Consider the following 19493-nt stretch of genomic DNA (forward strand, 5'->3'; position numbering starts at 1 on the left):
GAGTGGTTCCACAGGAAGGAATGCAAGCGCTTGCTAAAAATGTAATGCCTTTAGGATAAAGTACACATGGGTTCACACGAGAGTGCGCGTGTCGTGAGAGCGTTGATGGAACACAAAGGAAATGCCGGCATCCCAAGCGGCACGGAGTGCAGTGTCTGGCAGGTGGCGCCTCTCAGCACTGTGCTGCCATTGCGATAGGGCTGACGTACAGTCTGCTTCCGTTGGAGGTGCGCGCACCTGGATGCCGTTCACACAACGACGGCAGCGAAATCTATGGGCAAGGGGAAAGGAGGAGGGGTGTGGTGGAGTTGGGGAAGGAAATGAAGAATTACATTCTTTCATATGATCTTGTACACCTTTCATATATAAGGCAGGGATATTAGAAGACACTATACATAATCATTAATTTGCTAACATAAATCAATGCAGTATATGCAGAGGAGGAACGACAGACATGCTTTTTATTGGAAGGCAGATGCAGAAGTACATGGAGGAAGAGGAAGAAGTTGTTTCTTGGGTTTGTTGATCTGGAGAAAGCATTCGATAGGGTTCCACGCAAAGTAGTGACATGGGCATTGAGTAAGTTAGGAGTGGAGGAATGGTTGATCAGAGTAGTGATGGCAATGTACAAAAGAGCGCGCACAGCTGTAAGGACGAATGACGGGAACAGTGGTGAGTTTGAGGTGAAGGTGGGAGCGCATCAGGGGTTGGTACGAAGTCCACTACTATTTGTAGCTGTGATGGAGGTGCTGGCTCGGAACGTAAAGGAGGGTTTGCCATGGGAGGTGTTGTATGCAGATGATCTGGTGTTGATTGCAGAAAGTATGGATGGACTGAAGGAGAAGATGAACAAGTGGAAGGAATGTATGGAGACAAAAGGTCTGAAGGTGAATATGGGAAAGACGAAGGTGATGGCAAGTGGTAAAGCATGTGGTGAGGTGTAAAGAACTGGGAAGTGTGCTTTGTGCAGGAAGGGTGTCGGAGTGAACTCCATTCAATGTACAATGTTAAAGGTGGGCGCGATTTGGAAAATTTTAAGTCCGCTTACCGCTTATCCGCTCCGCCAGCCCGTGTAGTCCGATTCGCTTATCCGCTTCAGCGGCCGAAAATCTTAGCCCGCTTACCGGTTATCCGCTTATCCGCTTCGATTCGATTTTTTAAAAGCGCTTCGACGTTTTTAAAGCGATTTTTGACGTTTCTAAAGGGAATTTAATGCTTTTTAAGCCTAAATAGCCATTTCTAACTACTACAAAGACAAACAGCTTTTAAGATCAAAAATATACATTTTTAATTAAATAAAATTTATTCAAAATTTATTGAAATAAAGTTTTCCACTCGACTCTACTCTACTCTACAGTTAATTTAAATATAATTTTAATATATGCAAGTTACATTAAAGAAAAATCAATTTGCCCGTCCTTTCTTTGACAAGAGAGTCTACTAGTCAACAGACTAGCAGTCTGTTGACTAGTCCTCGTCTTCCTCCTCCACCTCATGGGCCTTCTTGAGGATTTGGAGGTTGCCCTTCATGAAGACGAGGGCCTCGAAGTTCGGTGCAGCCAGGGCCGACCTCTTAGGCCTGAGGATGTCCGACCCGTAGCTGAACACGCGCTCGACCGAGGCAAAGCTCGGGAGCGGCGTGTTATGCCTGAGAAATAGAGTTACCCAAGCATCACGGAACTCGAGCGGGAAGAGATTGGGCGAGAGCCCCGGGTTCCCCCTCAGCGGCTTCCTCGACCTGTTGTTGACCTCTTCCCTGATCTTCTCCTCGAGGTTCTCCTCCTGCTGCCCCTCCTCCATGGCGAACAGGTAATCCGTACTGCTCGAGCCGGGCTGGGGTCCCTGCTGGGGGGCAGGGTCCAGGTGCTCGTCAGGCAGGACGAGGGCGAGCAGGTCCCTGATGAGCTTGTCCCTCACCAGGTCGCAGATGGCGTCGTTGTTCTGCCTCCTGCAGATGGCCCTGACCGTGGCGAGCTTGTGCTGGGGGTGCAGCGCCGTGGCCATCAAAAGGTCCATGTCCACGAAGAGGTGGCTGAACCTGAAGTAAAAGAAAAGTTATAAAACAAATGTCAAATAATTTCAGATTTGTAAATTGAAAAATTAAATGTCATTCAACTGATTTTAATTCATTTCAAATGAATCATTAGACCGGCAAGGATTTTTTAATCATTTAATAATAATATAATATAAGAAGAAAGAAGCACTTATTAATTTTCAACTTGTTGTGATAAAATATAATAATAATATAAGAACTAACCTGCCGTCAAAGCCCTTTGTTCCCTTCCTGGTGCAGGACGGCTGGTGGAGGAGGCTGGCCACCAGGTTCTGGGCGTGGACGATGCTGCCGTCGATGGACAGCGCCTCCAGGAAGTCCTTGAGCACCTGGAGGTGGGGGAGAAGGCACCCCATGTAGGCCTTCTCCTCGCCCTGGAGTACGTCTAGGCAGGCGGCGAGGGGGCGGTCACCTTGACGTACGCCGACCAGATCTGCACGTCGTCCTCCGTGATGTGCGGCAGGGGGTGGGGGTGCTGCCGCTGACAGATCTGGTTCAGGTTGTTCCTCTTGTCCATGTCAAGCACCTCGGTCAGCAGGCACTTGTAGGCGTCGTGGCTAGAGTTCCACCTGGTGACGCCGGGGGTCACAAGCTTCTTGCCCAGGGCCGTCTTAATGTCATTGGCGGTCACTGTCTTCCTGTTCTGGGCGTTCCACAGGTCCTGGGCCTTGGCGGCCGGCTTGGTGAAGGCCGGCCTGGGCTGGGCGCTCCAGCCGGGCACCTTCTCGACGTCCCTGGAGGCCAGCAGGTTCACTGTGTGTGCCGCACAGCGGCGATGCTTGGGGACGTGCACCACCTCTTCCTGCTGGTCCACCTCCTCCAGGGCGTCCACCACGAGGATGGTGTTGGTCTGCACCACCTCTGGGTCCACCTCCACCACGTCTAGCTGCTCGTCATCGCGCCCGAGGGCCCCATAGTGATTCAAGGCGCTGATGTAGTTGGCGTCGTTGTCAGTGGTGGTGCTGACAACCTGAAAAGCAAAATACTGTTTTAAAACAAAGTTTATTTTCATTTTTCACTTACAGTTAATATTAAAAGTTTTAAAACTTAAAATGAATTGTTTTAGCAAAATATAATGTGTATTAGGTGACGTATTACTGTAATACGTCACTTAATACACATTATATTTTGCTAAAACAATTCATTTTAAGTTGCCTGAATAATCTAATTAATCTTGACTATTATATTTAAACACTGTCATAAAAAACGCATACTTTTATTGTTAATTGTAATCTATTGAAAATAAATTTTGTAAACAATTTTAAATTCTAAAACTACAGAGTTTACACACCTTTCTTTTGATGCCGAAGTCATCGTGCAGCTCGGAGATTGCCTCTGCCAGGTACTGGCCCGTCTGGCTGACGGTGATCTCCTTGATCCCGAGGACGGCGGACTGCCCCTCGAAGGTGACCCTCTCCAGCCAGGTCACCGTCATCCCCAGGAAGGCCCTGTTGCTTGCCGACCAGCTGTCGGCCGTGGTGGCGACGAACTCCTGTTTGACGAGGAGGTCCGTCAGGTCGGCCTTGGCCTGGTCCCCCATCGCCCTGATGTCCCGAGTGAGCTTCCGCCGGGAGGGGACCTTGAACTGTGGGCAGGCGTACGCCCACAGGGCCCTGTTGTGCTCGTTGTCTGTCTCCGAGGCGGGCTTCATGCAGCCAATGAAGGACCTGAATTATATATTATATCAATTTATTATAAATTGATATAATGAATGAAAACTCTTAACAATTTATATGTCTCATATAAATTATTTATATGAGACATATAAATTGTTGAAAGATATTTTTGAACAGTCAAAAAAACTTTAACATTGAATTTATAATTATTAACGTGCCTCCGATTGAATCCGATAAATTCCGATTAAATCGGAATAGAACGGACCGATTTATTCCGAAGTTATTAATATATTCTTACTTTAAGTTGACAAATGAAAATGAGTTTAATTAAAATATAAAATTACCTACCTATAGTAAAGGTCGAGACACCTCTTCTGGCTGAACTTCTCCTTGAAGGTCTCCTCGATGCTGGCCTGCCTCCTGGCACCGGCCATGTCCTGGAAGGACTTGTGGCGGCCGGGTCTGCTGCCGCCGTCGAGGGCCGCCTTGAGGTCGTTGTGCTGGGCATCGTGGTACCTCTGGTAGTGCACCTTCAAGTTTGAACTTGATCCGGGCTGGGCTTTGAGTGTCTTTGAGCACTTGGTGCACGTGGCCTTGCTGTCCACGACCTTGAAGAAGGGGGCGATGTGCCTCCACTTCTGGCTGAGGCTGGAATTGTCTGTGTCCATTGTCACGTTGATCTCAGCCGACTCGATTGAGTCCAGCGACATCCTGCTCTCGCTGCGCGCGAGCTGAGGGGTCAGGGCGCAGATCTCCTGACTGTCCTCCACGTCCCCCATCATGTTGACCGCCGAGTTGTGGATGTCGCTGTGCTGGGACTGCTGGTTTGCGTCGCTCGTGTGCCTGTCCCTGGCACTGCCGCTGGGCTGGAGAGTCAGAAATCTCTCCATCTTGACGTTATTGCCGCTCTAGCGTCCAATAAAATATTCAGTTTTCACTTATTATTCACTTAAATAAATATTCACAATTCTAGAGTAACGGCTCAGGCTAACAGCTGATTTGGCGAATCGCGATGCGCTTTAATTTTTCAGTAGTCCGCTTACGCTTATCCGCTTCGGTTTCCGGGGGTTGTTCCGATTCGCTTATCCACTTCGAAAACGTTAGTCCGCTGCAGCGGATAAGCGGATAAGCGGACTTTCGAAGCGGACCGCCCACCTTTGTACAATGTGCGCTGAGTGGGTTCATCAAAAATGTAGTGGTCTGAGAGGGTCATTAACCAGTGTGGCAATTACATTCAAGTGTAAGGTGTGCACAGAGGGAGCTGCAGATGGAGGAAATGTTGAGTTGGATCTTGGAGATGGCATGAAGCTGGAAGGTGTGAAAACATTTTGCTACCTCAGAGACATGCTGAATGGAGAAGGTGGATCAGACTCGGCAATGGATGCTGGAGTGAGATGTGCATGGAAGAAGTTTCGAGAACTGAGTGGCGTGTTGATGAGGAGGGGAGTGTCGTTGAAGCTGAAGGGAAAGGTGTATGCTGCATGTGTGAGAAGTGTTATGATTTATGGGAGCGAGACATGGGTAATGAACGTAGAGCAACAACGAAGGCTGGAATGGGTGGAAATGCGAATGGTTCGGTGGATGTGTGGAGTATCGTTGAGAGAAAGGAAGACAAATGATGAATTGCGAAAGATGATGGGAATAGAGCCTGTGATGGATGCTGTGAAGAGAAAGAGGTTCAGATGGTTTGGTCATGCGTTGAGGATGGATGAAAGTGACTGGTTGAGGAGAGTGATGGAAATGAATGTAGAAGGAAGTAGAGGACGGGGAAGACCGAGAAAGACTTGGCTGAAGATGGTGGAAGAAGAAATGCGGGCAAGGGGGTTAACAAGGGGAGATGCAGAAAATAGGGAAAAATGGAGAGGATTGTCATGGGGACCACAAGGCTAACCCCTGCTCCAGCAGGGAAAATGGCCTTAAAATGCCTGTTGTGTTGTTGTTGTATATGGCATTCAACTCCAGGGTCCCAGTATCTTAAGCCAAGTGTGCAGATGGGAAAGGAGTGGAATGAGGAACGAACTTGTCGTGAGTGTCGCTCGTGGTTTCTTCATCGAGTACAAATAGGTCGCGAAGTTCACCCTGTGTAAAGTGCCGCTCAACATCCATCTCCTTATCCACCATGCAACTACTCAGAGCCTTCTTGTGAGTCTGACGTTGCAAAACCTTTTCCTCTATGGTCCCAGTCTGCAGTATCAGGAAGTGACCAACACAAGTCATCCAATAATGCCATTGCCACATTGAAAATACTTTTATTCCATTGACGTGCACGAATCCTTACCGATACGAGGCGGTACACGAAGCACGTTTTCTTCTGTCCGTCATGCCACACCCGCGCCATGGCCTGCTCGTCGTTTGCTGGATTCCAGTCGGGATCAAACATGATCAGGCGGTTTGCTCCAATTAGGTTCAAACCACAACCGCCAGCTTTGCTGCTCAACATGAATATAAATTCTGGACTCTGCTTGGGCAGTGTGACAGTATAAACCCCAACAAGTCAGTCTTTACATAGAAACAAAACAGTGCCATCATCGTCTTGTTCACCTAGATCACCGAGCGATTTATGAAGCATTTGTGGTCAAAATTTGGACAGCCAAGACATACTTTCATAAAGTGGTACTCTTTCTTTTTAACTTATACTACCAATATTCATTAAATGGACTGCAGTGCAACTTGATTTTATTTAATACATGATGGTGGCCCATGGAAAAGTGAGGTAACAAACTGACACTGGTGACAAGGAGCCATAGTTTTACAAAAAACAAGGAAATGAAGAAATGGGCAAAGAGGAGGAAAAATGATAACCTGCAAGTAATAGGGTTGAGATAGGTATGATTCATGGAGGTAGAAAAGATAATGGGTAGGGGACAGAGAATGGCATGGGAATGTGGTGATGTAAAGTATCTCGACAAACTGCGATCAATTGTCGTACGCGTTTATTCACTCTGCCGATCAAGGCCCGATTCACAGCAGCGCCATCCGAGCTCTGGCGTAGGGATACCACCCGGTCCCGGTGTAGGGATACAACGGTGAACATTTGCACTGCATACATGACATCCTCCCCTTTAAGTCCAAAATTACCAAGAGCAATATACGTGCTAGATTTCCAGAATTGACATTTCAAAAGCAACATTTCCAAAACATGTGAAAATATGTGTGCAAACGGTTATGAGAATAATGAAAATACGTGAAAATAGAACATGTGTCAACGTGAAAAAAAACATCTTCAAAGATTCAACCGGTCGGGTGCTTTTCTCTCACGCATTGAGCGTCGCGGTGTACCAGTGGATACAGAGTCCGAGGTGATTCCTTTGGGTCGCGGTGTACCAGTGGATACAGAGTCCGAGGTGATTCCTTTGGTCTCCACGAAGGGTGTAGCGTTTGCAGAGGTTTTCGGGGCATCCGAGCTGGCTGGAGCGGCCACGACGATCTCCGGCAGTGGCGGGTCGAACTGTTGTCCTGACTGTGACGATGCTACAGGCTCCATCGACTCACAGTGACGGTAGGTTATGTGGTCCTGATGTCGACGAATTTCGTGGCCGTCCTGCAGGCGAATCACACTGGACAGTGGACCTGGCTTCTCGATGATGTCTCCCGGTAGCCACGTCGCACCTGCACCAAAATTTCGGGCAAACACTGGATCTCCAATGTTGATACATCGACTGTTGGACGTCTTATCGTGCACCAACTTTTGATTAAGCTGGCTCTGATAAACATTTGATGATATGTCTGGTTTGAGATTGTCAAGTGTCGATCTCAAGTGTCGTTTCATCAATAACTCAGACGGAGCTGCACCGGTTGTTGATTGTGGCGTGATGCGGTATTTGAACAGGAGACGAGACAGCTTTGTTTCCAGGGTTCCCTCCTGAAGTTTCTGCAATCCGGATTTGATGATTCCCACGGATCGTTCGGCCAAGCCATTTGAAGCCTGGTGATGTGGGCTGACAAACTTATGTTTGATGCCGTTCCGACGTGTGAACTTGGCAAACTCGGTACTGGAAAAACACGAACCGTTATCACTCACGATCATCCTGGGCAGACCATGAGTGGCGAAACAGCGTCTGAGTCTTTCGATGACAATGGCTGACGTAGTACCACGCGTCACATAGGCATCAATCCATTTTGTGTGCGCGTCCGTAATTATTAGAATCATGCTGCCGTTAATAGGCCCGGCATAATCGAGATGTAGGCGATGCCACGGTTCGCTGGGCCATTCCCAGGGATGCAGTGGCGCTTTCGCAGGTGTATTCCGGGTGCTCTGGCAGGGGTAACAATGTCGAACATGATGTTCGATATCAGCATCAAGATTCAGCCACCACACATAGTTTCTGGTGAGTGACTTCATCTTCACAATCCCGGGGTGACAGTCATGGATCAAATCCATGACCCTGGAACGCAGATTTTTCGGGATCACGACACGACATCCCCAGAGTAGGCAACCATTTTCCACGCTGAGTTCGTTTTTACGTGCTTTAAAAGCCGCAAAATCTGGGTCACCCTCAGGTAGCAAATGCCATCCAAGCTGTACAGCCTGGACAGTTCTGGACAGAACGGGGTCTCGTCGAGTATGAGTGCGGATCTGGCCAGAATCGACAGCACAATCTTCCAGATGATCCATCAGTGCGATAATGGATCCTGGTGTAGGCGAATCATCAACGGATTCTGGAAGGGGTAACCGACTCATGGCATCTGCATTTGTGATAGACGAACCGGGCTTATAACATATGGTGTAGTCATAAGCAGCGAGAAACAGGGACCAGCGGATGATCCTGGGCGGTAGTGTCAGATGTCGCCTTAGTTGGACCAAACAGACTGATCAGCGGCTTGTGATCAGTGCGAATCGTGAAATGATGTCCAAGAAGGTACTGGCGAAATTTGCCAACGCCGAAAACGATTCCCAATCCTTCCTTGTCAAGTTGGGAATAGTTTTTCTCTGCCGGGGTCAACGTTCTGGATGCAAATGCATCCGGTCTTTCTGTACCATCAGGCATCACGTGCGATAATACACTCCCCACTCCATACCGACAGGCATCGCATGTCAGCACAAGATCCTTCTCTGGATCAAAATGAACGAGAACATTGGACGATTTGAGCAGATCCTTAGAGGTCTGGAATGCTGATTGTTCACTAGACCCCCAGCTCCAGGAGACTCCTTTCCTCAAAAGCCGATAAAGGGGGCCCAAAACGTCGGTCACATTCGGGATGTAACGACCATAGAACTGAAGCAAACCGAGGTATGACTTCAATTCGGTCACATCTCGTGGAGAAGGAGCATCCTTGATAGCTCGGACTTTCTCATCTGTCGGGTGTAGACCCTCGGCATCAATCGTATGACCCAGGTACGTGACTGATGGCACCATAAACTTGCACTTGTCTCGACGCAAACGTAGGCCGGAGTCCGAAATCTTCTCCAGAACTCTCTCCAGGTTCTGTAGATGTTCCGCGTCCGTACGACCAGTAACCAGAATATCATCCTGGTAACAAACGACGTTGCGTTCGGCGGCAAACAAACTGTCCATGACACGCTGATAAATTCCAGGTGCAGATTTCACTCCAAAACTAAGTCGGTGGTACCTATACAACCCACGATGCATGTTGATGGTAAGATACTGTTTCGAATTCTCGTCCAAGCAGAGCTGTAGATAGGCGGATTTGAGATCGAGTTTCGTAAAAGTCTTGCCTCCCGTGAGACGAGCATAGAGGTCTTCGATCCTCGGGATTGGATATTTATCCAATGAAGAACACCTGTTCACGGTCATTTTATAATCTCCACATATGCGGATGGACTGGTCCGATTTTATGACTGGAACGATGGGCGCCGCCCATTCGGCATACTGGATTTGCTCGATGATCCCCAGATTTTCAAGATGATCCAGTTCCTTGTCAATCCGCTCACGCAGGGCGAAAGGGACTGGGCGAGCCCTGCAAAATATAGGATTGGCATCCCGGTCAACCCTGAGTTTAGCCGTATGTCCTTTCAAGGTTCCAAGCTCATCCTTGAAGACATCCGGGTACGTATCCAGCACATTTTTGAGTGTGTATGCTGCGGTAGGAGAAACATTGGCTGCCCGGAGTTGATGAATGCTTTCCCACTTCAGTCGAATTATGCTCAACCAGTTCCTGCCGAGTAAGGAAGGGCCCTTTCCAGGAATGACGATCAGGGGTAGGTGAAACTCACGGTTATCGTAGCCCACCGTGACATCACATGTACCGCAGGGAACAATCTTCTCACCTGTATAGGTGGAGAGTCCATAGGTAGTAGGTTTCAGATGGGGTCGGTCAGCATCACTCCACAGGTTTGTGAAAACAGCATGGCTGATGAGCGAGACGGCCGCACCAGTGTCGACCTCCATTTGCAATGGTCGATTGTTGACGACAACATTGGCAAGAAGAGGGTCCCGCCTATGGTGAGAATCAATATGAAGCAGGTCATACGATTCTGAGTTGTCGGAAACAGAGCTCACCTGGTCAAGCTCGGGTTCCTCCGAACCGATAAACTGATGAATCTTGTCAGCAGCTTTTCCTTTTCCCGATTTGCGAGTGATGCAAGCTGGAGCAATATGGCCAGTTTTCGAACAGAAATGGCAGGTGGCATCTTTGAACCGACACGTCTCCGGAGGGTGCTTTCCGTTGCACCGAAAACAGTTGTTGTGGGTTTGAGACTGCACTGGCTTCTGACGAGGAGCCTTGTTCCAACGTTGTGGCTGAACATGATCCAACCGATTCACAGCAGGGCTGGTACCAGATGAGCGAGTGGCACCGATGCTTGTAGCGTTGCGTTCAGCACTTTCCATGGAAATTGCGGTGTCTCTGGCATTTTGGAACGTCAGTCTTCTCTCAGCAAGCAGGCGTCTACGAGTGCGGTCATCGGACATGCCAACCACCAGCAAATCACGAAGCATGTCATCAATCGTGTCCCCAAACTCACACAGATGTGACAGTTTTTTGAGGTGTGCAATGAAGTCTGCGATCGACTGACCTTGCTGCTGTCTGCACATGTAAAAATTAAACCGACACAGGATGACTGAAGGAGATGGGTTGCAATGTTCCTTCAAAGCGGCCTTGAGCTCTGCATACGTGAGCTCCTGGATTGTCCGAGGCCGAATCAGGTTTTTAACGAGTGTGAACGTCTCACCTCCGTAAACGGACAGGAAGACGGCCTTCATCAGGCCTTCGGTCGCAATGCCGTTCGCCTCGAAGTAGAAAGACAAACGCTCAGAATACGTGTCAAAATCCCCCTCATGAGGGTCGAATTCATCGATATGGCCGAAAGATGTCATGGTCTAGATGTTTACCTTCGTCGCCATGTAAAGTATCTCGACAAACTGCGATCAATTGTCGTACGCGTTTATTCACTCTGCCGATCAAGGCCCGATTCACAGCAGCGCCATCCGAGCTCTGGTGTAGGGATACCACCCGGTCCCGGTGTAGGGATACAACGGTGAACATTTGCACTGCATACATGACAGGTGACCAGCCTGTTTGAAGCTCTCAAAGGAAGAGTGAGGTTAAAAAACCTCAGGAAGGTGTTTCCACAAATCACAGAAAAGTAAACCAAAGGATTGGAGGTGTGCGGTGAAAGTGCATTTTGAGAGTCTTAACACCGTATTGTACCGTAAAATACCCCTATCCTACTGACAGACAGACTACAGCTGTGTGACTCTCTGCTGATCCCGTAGATTATTTTGTGGGTCACAGGGAAGAGCAGTACACCATGAGCTACAGACCAAGCCCTTGTAGACTGATTTTCTCTTCAAGAAATTGTCCACAACATCCAAATGATTACTTGCAATCATTGCTTCTGGGTTCTCCTGAATGGACAGTCGAGTCGGTTAAACAATCACAATAATGGAGGCTCTGACTCCTGGTTAACATGTAGGCCTAAGCTGATGATCTTGCCATTTTGGGATCACATGCAGGCAAGACATTTGAGAAAGTTGAAGACACTAAGCAAAGATGTTGCAACAATGAGCCTCTACTACCACCAACGGTGCGACTGTCTCAATGTTCAGAAAACAGCATACTCCGTCTTCCATCTGCAGGATAGCAAAGCAAGGAGACAGCTGAAAGTCAAGCTGAACAACATCCCTCTCTCCTTCCCTCAGATACTTACTTACCTTTGTGTGCAACTCTATTGGGCTGTGACCCTCTGGCAGCATACAGAAAAGGTAGCAGTAAAAGCAGCTGCAAGACTCAAATTGATCCACAAACTCTGTGGCAATGACTTCTCTACTCTCCAAGCCTCAACACTCACATTAATATATGCCCCTGCAGAATACTGTCTCTGCTTCGGACAAAAGCCTTCACACAAAAAAGGCTGACGTGCAGCTCAACATATCTGAGGGCTAACAGTCAGTCAACAGCCCACTCTCTCTCAGTACTTGCTGGCATTCACCACCATCACGTCAAGCATCTAGCTACTAAAAGACATGCAGCACCCAAAGCTTCTAACATCTCAGGACACCCACGTCAATAAGTCTTTGAAGAATTCCCCCCCCCCCCTCCCTCTTGCCAAACAATTGAAAAGCAGGAAGACCTTTATGAGAGAGGCCAACCCCACATCACTTCAGATGATGGGTCTGGCAGGCACACATGGCACATTAACTAGTGGTGACCGAACCAACCTGAAGGCCATCTACAATATCTCTCCACCTCCACTAAACCTCCAGGATGTGACATGTCCCTGAAGGAATGGTGCCGCTTGAACCAGCTTCGAACTGGCGTTGACCAGTTTAGCAGCAACAAGTTCACGTGGGGACCTGCGGAATCGCCTTCATGCGAGTGTGGTAACCTCCAGATTACAGACAATCTAGTGCAGGACTGCCAAACTCACAACCTGTAAAAGGGGATATGTGCCAGGAGCTACAAAGCATAATGTCACGTGCCCACGATTGGCAGAGTACAGCAACTTTTATTTCATCTATCCCACGCTTGAGCCATATGAAAGAAGAATGAGGTTTCAAAGACTCATTCCATTTGTCAGACCAGTATAAAACAATTCCAGATCAACAGAGAGTCAGACAGCTCCTGTCTGCCTGCCAGTGGGATGGCGGTACTTTATGGCACAATGCAGCCATCTGTAAAATGGAAGAGAGGGTTGTGCAGAGCATCAGAGAAGTCGTGCATTATTATGTGGAACCTCATGCATAAATATGCAGCTTTACCATGCAATAATTTTCTTTTATTAAAATGGACCAGTGTCATTAAAATGGAGACATTTATGCAACATAAACCATACCCCACAGACTATATAGGCTCTCTTCACCCACCATGTCCATCAGCTCACATTTCACTGCTTCACATGGCCCATTGGCCCAGCCTCATTATGGCTTCTTTGTAACATTTTCGATTCTGCATCTATCTATAATTCCACTAATCTCTGTGTGTGTGTCTGTGTGTTTGTTTGTCTGTGACCGCTGTTTCTCGACAACCACGGGTCCGATATACTTGCAACTTGCCAGGTATATTGCTGGGGACCCGAGGATGTGCCTTTTCAAGGTTTGAAATTAATCGGACAAGTAGTTACCGAGCTATGTCCAAAAAACGATTCAACCAATCAGAGAGCAGCGAGCTATCACGTGTGCCGAACGTGGCGAACAGACTCTGCCTCGGACAGCACATTTGAGAGCGTATTCATTTATTTCACGTTGGCAAACTATGTTGGCGCTATGTTGGCGTTAAACTATGTTTTAAAACTAATTAAAACTAATTTGCGATTCATCGTAACTGCGATATGCGACCCTCCAGAGCTCCTGTGAGAGCATGCACCATTACGGATAGTAATTGAATTAAAAACATGATGCGTGATGTGAGATGCGTGATGTGAGAGCGTACGGGTACGGCTATGGCGATTTAGCCATTCGCCGTTCGCTTTGGCTTTGCGAATGGACCAAACCATTTCATGTAAATAGAGGGGGGGGATAGTCACCGTACTCGCAAGCCGTTCGCTTTGGCTTTGCGAATGGACCAAACCATTTCATGTAAATAGAGGGGGGGGGATATAATTTTAGATATAGATATAGTACGGGCATGCCCTAGTCTATCTATAATTCCATTAATCTCTGTATGTGTGTATGTGTGTATGTGTGTTTGTATGTTTGTCTGTGATGTGTGATTAGCATCATGATGTTCCTGGTCATACCCGCAAACCGTTAGATTATCCAGATAAACAAAGACATCGGTCAAGTTCTCCTTAGCGATGAGGTCGTCCATAGCCCTCTGAAAACAAGTGACCCCGTTCGTGACCCCGAAAGGTAGCCGGGTGAACTGGTATAACCTCTGACCCGATTCAAACGCTGTATAGATGCGATCCGCCTCGGAGATGGGGATTTGATGATACGCACTACGCAGATCGAGAGAGCTATAGACCGAATACTGTGCCACCTGTCGAACCAGGGAGTCCATTCCCCCGGGAGTGGGTAGGCGTCCAGCTGTGTAAACCGATTAATCGTCTGCGAATAGTCGATTACCATGCGTCTGCGATGCGATTCGCTTAGTACCACCAGAACTTGGGCCCACCATGGCGACCGACTAGGTTCTACGATACCTTCCTTTAGTAGCTGGGCCGTTTCTTCCGCAATGAATTGTGCGTCAGCTCGTGAGTAGCGTCACAATTTAACCACGACAGGTGTACAGTCCGTGGTCATATTGGGGAACAGCGACAGTGGCTCAATTTCCATCCCTGCAAGAGCACACACAGCAAGATTATCAGTACCACCAAATTCCATTTCCAAACGTCCATGTCGCTTGATAAAATCATGTCCTAGCAAAACTTCTGCACATAATGCTGGTAAGACCATTAGATGCACATCCGGAAACAATCGACCCTTAATCACAAGCTTCAGTCGACATTCCCCTTTTGTGCTAAGCCATAGCACTTGAGGCCATAAAGATTCGGCATCTTGTCCCAAGGATCGGCCATCCATGTTTCTGCACAAGTCGAAAATCAACATAACTATCCATGGATCCCGTGTCGATCAAAGCATTAGCAAAAATTCCCTCGATCATGAGTGGGATTATAGCCACGAGCCAGGCCAGGTGGACCTGTAGTTATCGATTCGTCAAGGCGAGGCGCTCGTGCCTCACGTGTGGATCCAACGCCAGCTAAAGTCTTTCGTGCCGTTGAAGTCGTGTGTAGGCCAGTCGTGCGGCCTCCAGAGGGCGCTCGTGCCACGTGCAGAGTTTCAAAGCCAGCATTAGCTGATCGGGTAGCCGATCCCGGAAGTTGGCAGGGTGTCGGAAGAATGCCTGTCAAGGACGGTCGCGCCGCGTACTGAAGTGATTGCGACACTTGTTTAGTCGGCGCGGCGAGTCTCACCAAGGTCGAGCTCTCAGCTCGGGGCCCACGGAAAGGGGCGATCCCCATCAAAGTCGGGCGAGGCGCGCCGCACGCCGTTCGTACCGCTGGCTCGGAGATAAGCACATTCATCGTCGAGCGGGCTCGTTTGCCCCGCGACGCTCGGCAAACTTTTGCAAAATGTCCCGGCTTTGAGCACAAATGACACTTCGCATCTTTAGCAGGGCAAACAGACCTGGGATGATTCCGATTCCCGCAGAAATAGCACGTAGCGTTACTTCCGGACTTGGGTCCTGCTGCAGCGGCCACCGTCAAGCCCGGATCGGGATCCTCGGGAGTGGCCGGGGTCTCTGATTCTGGCGGAGGTGCCAAGGCTGCATCTACGACCTCGGCGGTAGCTCTCTCTGGTCGAGTCTGTCGAGATGTCCCCGCAGTGATGTATGGGCGTTCATACGCGTCGGATTGTTCCCGTGCTTCGGTATACACGCGAGATAGCCGGAGTGCTTCGGCTAGTGTCAAATCGGCTTCTTGAAGTGGTCTCTGTCTGACGACCGGTGATCTAAGACCTGCGATGAAAGAATCGCGTACAAGGTCATCACAGACTTGTTCATGAGTGCGTACCTCAGGGGTACTCTCCTTCAGGAGGTGTCGGAGGTCTTGAGCAAATTGATCTAAAGTCTCAGTGGGCTGTTGTCGTCGAGTCGCAAGCAAATGTCGTGAATAGACCACGCTTCGTTTTTTTATGTAAATACGCTTCAGCTCAGCCACAGCTGTATTGAACGTCTCACATTGTTCAATTGCCATGTACACGGTATGGTGCACCTTTGATTGCAGTACTTCGAGTTTTGTTTAGTTGGAGACAGCCTCCTGAGCATTGAACTGGATATTCAAGATTTTCAGCCAATGTGTCAGTTCGGCAGCCGCGTCCGCCGCCTGAGGGTCTGCTCCGAAGATCGGAACTTGGATCATCTTATGAGTCACGTTGTTCTCGTTCGTGTCCCGTTATCGTTCAAGATGAAGAGATGAATTTGCTTTAATTGTTGTAAGAAGTCAAATCCACAACATTGTCCCAATGATAGGTTTAATGCAAATTCAATCTCTGGCAACACCTGTAAAAATACGATCATGCAATATATCAGGATTATATAATCAAGGAGAAGCCCAGCAATCAACAATCAGTGCAAGCAAGCCTGGATCATCTAAATATACACACCATTCGAGTCTACGCTGTCACACAGATTATATGTCACAGGAATGATCCGGAGCGATGGTCGTCCGAGTTCTTATAGACGCCCCTCAGTGGTTGGAGAGAGCATAACACCTGGGTTCAACTTAGGTACAATTTCATTACAGTGTGCACACAAACAGTTATTACAAGCAATAATGAGATCGCTTAACAGGCGGAAATGAAGCACAAACAATTAAAATAACTACTCGACCGTGAAATAAGCAAAGCATGCGAAATAAGTATGTGCCAAAGTGAACACAGATGGTGGATGTTTCAAACCCATGCATTTTGGGGATTGTTATATAGTTTTTGCTTTTGCCATCTGATGGAGCACTGCAACTCAAGTGAGATTCTGTCATTAGATAAAACTATAAACGTGTATTTGTCCTGGAAACGTTTATTGGGGTGCATTGCACATCAGATGGGGATATTACCTCTTGCTCACCATAGGCCTTTGGTGGCTTTGTGGGTTTTTACGATCTGAATTCTGGTCTTGCTCCTCCTGCTCTCTCATCATGCCACTCAGCTCCTGTTTTTACAGGTTGCACACATTCCACCAGAAACCTTTTCCTTGTTGCAGTCCCCAAGTCAAAACTCAATAATCACCTCCATTCTTTCATCCCCTTCTTTTCTTGCCTATGGAACTGTCTTTCTGTGGGTACGTTGGCTTGAACTCTTCCCTGCAGGGTTTCAAGTCCGCTGCCGAACCGTCATTTTATGGTCTCTACCATTTCCACTGCTGAACACCCACTGAGGTCATGTTCTCACCCTGCTCCTATAGATTCCTCTCCTTGTGCTGTAGTGCATCTTTTTGTTGTCGGCACACTCTTTTCTCCTTTATCCCATTCTATCTGTTTATCCATTCTGTTGTTTTTTCGTTCTTCTGTTCCATGAGCATGTAGTACCTGTATAACTAGAACGGCACCCAGTAGAGTGTGTACCTCTACCAGGCTGAACACTTTATGCTTTGTATCCCACTGATAGGCTGGATCTGCAAAATGTAGTCTGCAAAATATCTCAAAAAAGATCTGCAAAATCTAATCTGAGACCATAACCAAAATCGAATCGATTCGTCCTCGTTACCTCACAAACTCATTCACCAAGTTTCATCATAACCTGTCCACTACGTTTTGAGATGTCGTGCAATATATCTTTTTGGCCCAATCTCAACGAAGATTATTTTAAAAAAATTATCATCTGGATCTTCACAAAAATATTGTCAATTTGTCTTTGGCATACATCCAACCTGTCCACAAGGTTTCGTCCAAATCCACCCATAGCATTTTGAGATATTCTGCGAACATACAGACAAACAGAATTGAAAACATAACCTCTGTTCACCTTTGGTGGCAAAGGTAAAGATCGATAAAATTGTAGCGGTTACCGGTAGCATGACACAATTACCTTGCACCGGCCGATGACGCAACCTGCGAGCGGTCACGTGTCCGGACTCGCCCGGGCGTGTTCAGACTTGCCTTTCCCGGGCGAACACTTGTCTTGCATACCACGCCCCGTTGAGAGGCGTGGCTTACCTATTCGCATACCACGCCCCGCCTGAGAGGCGTGGCTTTTGTGTGTTGAGTTTCTCTTATAAATTACCGGCCGTTCGATGGGCGGATTCAGTGCTTTTGAGTTCTTTTGAGTGAGCTTGAAATAAATAGCTCAAGGAAACTTCATTCCTGGCGTCGTCCATTTTGTCCGGTTTTATCGTGCGAGCACAGCTCCCACAATTGGTGACCCCTTTTTAAGAACACGGCGATGGAGTCGTCTGTAGCTTTGAAGCTCCCGGGCTTTTGGGAGTCGCACGCGGCCGTTTGGTTTGCTCAAGCGGATTCTCAATTCGCCCTGCGGAAGATTACGGAGGATACGACGCGCTACCACCATGTGGTCTCCGCGCTCAACGCCTCCACCGCTGCCCGGGTCCTGAGCTTCCTACAGCACCCACCGAACGCCGACAAATATGGCGCACTCAAAGGCCTACTCCTCGGTGCGTTTGGACTCACGGAGACCGAACGCGCGCGACAACTACTCGACCTCCCGGAGCTGGTCGAGGCCCTTCCATCCAAACGCATGGACCACATGCTTGCTCCTCTCGGTGAACACAGCCCGGACTTCCTCTTCCGTGAGCTGTTCCTCCGGCGGCTACCCGGGCAGGTACGGTTAGCTTTGGCTAACTCGCCCATCACGGACCCTCGCGCCCTGGCCAAGGAGGCCGATACATTTTTCTCGGCCGGGCGACATGTCGGAGCGGCCGCCTGGAACCCTGGGCCGACCGAGGCAATGCCCACTCCACGACCGGCGCCACCACCGGCCAAGTCAGCGCCGCTGATGGCAGCGGCCGCCACGATGCCCCGTCGACCGAACCCGACGCGACCGCCGGAGCCTCCACCAGAGCGGACCATGTGCTATTACCCCGCCAGGTTCGGGCAGAAGGCCAGAACGTGCCGCCCACGGTGCACTTTCGGCAGGTCGGGAAACGACCAGGCCGGCGCTCGCTGCTGGCCATGAGCGTCGGCCATTCAGGCAGCCTTCTGTTTATCATGGACACAGAATCCGGGCGGAGTTTTTTATGTGACACCGGCGCTCAGCTGAGCGTGATACCTGCCTCGGTGCAGGACAAACAGGCCGCGCTATGCGGCCCCGCTTTGGTCACCGCAAACGGTTCCTCCATCTGCACCTTCGGTTCGTGCAGCGTCGCATTCTGCTTCGGGGGCCAGCGCTTCAGGTGGGACTTCATCACGGCGAACGTGCCCATGACCTTGCTGGGTGCAGATTTTATTTGCACGCATGGGCTTTTGGTCGACGTCAAACGGCGTCGGCTCATCAACGCGGAGACCTTCAGCTCGCTCACTTGCTCATTGAGCGGCTCCGCTCCAACCAGGCTAGCCTGCACGCTCCCGGCCGTGGACGATTTCACCCGCCTACTCGCCGAGTTTCCCGCCCTCACGCAGCCGACGTTTTCGGCCGTCGCTCTCAAGCACGGCGTCGAACACCACATCCCGACCACAGGTCCACCGGTCTACGCCAGGGCTCGCCGCCTCGACCCGGCCAAACTCGCCGTGGCGAAGGCTGAATTCGACGTGCTGGAGCGATTGGGCATTGTGCGGCGCTCGAATAGCGCGTGGGCCTCGCCCCTGCACATCGTGCCTAAACCGGGTGGCGGATGGCGACCATGCGGCGATTACCGCCGCCTCAACGATGCCACCACCCCCGACCGCTACCCGATACCACACATACAGGACTTTTCCGCCCGTTTGGCGGGGCGGGTGATCTTTTCCAAGGTCGACCTGATTCGGGGCTACC

The 19493-nt window shown here is 49.2% G+C and overlaps 3 protein-coding genes across 3 annotated transcripts in view; 1 reads left to right on the forward strand and 2 right to left on the reverse strand.

Annotated features, from left to right (window-relative positions):
- Nucleotides 1-72: 72 nt before the first annotated feature.
- Nucleotides 73-14187, reverse strand: LOC137433508 (DNA repair and recombination protein RAD54-like). Its single transcript, XM_068125837.2, has 6 exons — nt 14136-14187; nt 11784-11815; nt 11394-11477; nt 5948-6154; nt 5690-5853; nt 73-271 (listed from the first exon to the last, which is right to left on the reverse strand). Exons 1-6 carry the CDS (start codon nt 14185-14187, stop codon nt 73-75), a joined length of 738 nt encoding a protein of 245 aa, XP_067981938.2.
- LOC137433706 (uncharacterized) lies at nt 339-4027 on the reverse strand. The gene is made up of 5 exons (XM_078768705.1): nt 3345-4027; nt 2540-3023; nt 2258-2486; nt 1750-2038; nt 339-356 (listed from the first exon to the last, which is right to left on the reverse strand). Exons 1-5 carry the CDS (start codon nt 3702-3704, stop codon nt 339-341), a joined length of 1380 nt encoding a protein of 459 aa, XP_078624831.1. The 5' UTR covers nt 3705-4027.
- A 1577-nt stretch (nt 14188-15764) lies between the features above and the next one.
- Nucleotides 15765-19493, forward strand: part of LOC144888934 (serine/threonine-protein kinase GA29083-like) — a 91789-nt gene continuing 88060 nt past the window's right edge. Inside the window, exon 1 of the mRNA XM_078768707.1 lies at nt 15765-15773. Within this exon, the coding sequence (XP_078624833.1) occupies nt 15765-15773 (9 nt within the window). The remainder of the gene's footprint in view (nt 15774-19493) is intronic.

Source organism: Myxine glutinosa, unplaced genomic scaffold, assembly GCF_964187855.1.
Source record: "Myxine glutinosa unplaced genomic scaffold, kmMyxGlut1.1 SCAFFOLD_154, whole genome shotgun sequence".
NCBI lineage: Eukaryota > Metazoa > Chordata > Myxini > Myxiniformes > Myxinidae > Myxine > Myxine glutinosa.

Excerpts from the sequence above, each read along its gene's own strand:
- LOC137433706 (XM_078768705.1), bottom strand. The coding sequence starts at position 3,704 with ATGAAGCCCGCCTCGGAGACAGACAACGAGCACAACAGGGCCCTGTGG. Across the intron at positions 3,024-3,344 it reads ACTTCGGCATCAAAAGAAAG|GTTGTCAGCACCACCACTGA; the intron begins GTGTGTAAACTC and ends TTTGCTTTTCAG. Across the intron at positions 2,039-2,257 it reads ACAAAGGGCTTTGACGGCAG|GTTCAGCCACCTCTTCGTGG; the intron begins GTTAGTTCTTAT and ends CTTTTACTTCAG.
- LOC137433508 (XM_068125837.2), bottom strand. The coding sequence starts at position 14,187 with ATGGTGGGCCCAAGTTCTGGTGGTACTAAGCGAATCGCATCGCAGACG. Across the intron at positions 6,155-11,393 it reads AATCAGTCTACAAGGGCTTG|GTTTATACTGTCACACTGCC; the intron begins GTCTGTAGCTCA and ends TGACTTGTTGGG. Across the intron at positions 272-5,689 it reads ACGAGCGACACTCACGACAA|ATTTCGCTGCCGTCGTTGTG; the intron begins GTTCGTTCCTCA and ends CCTTGCCCATAG.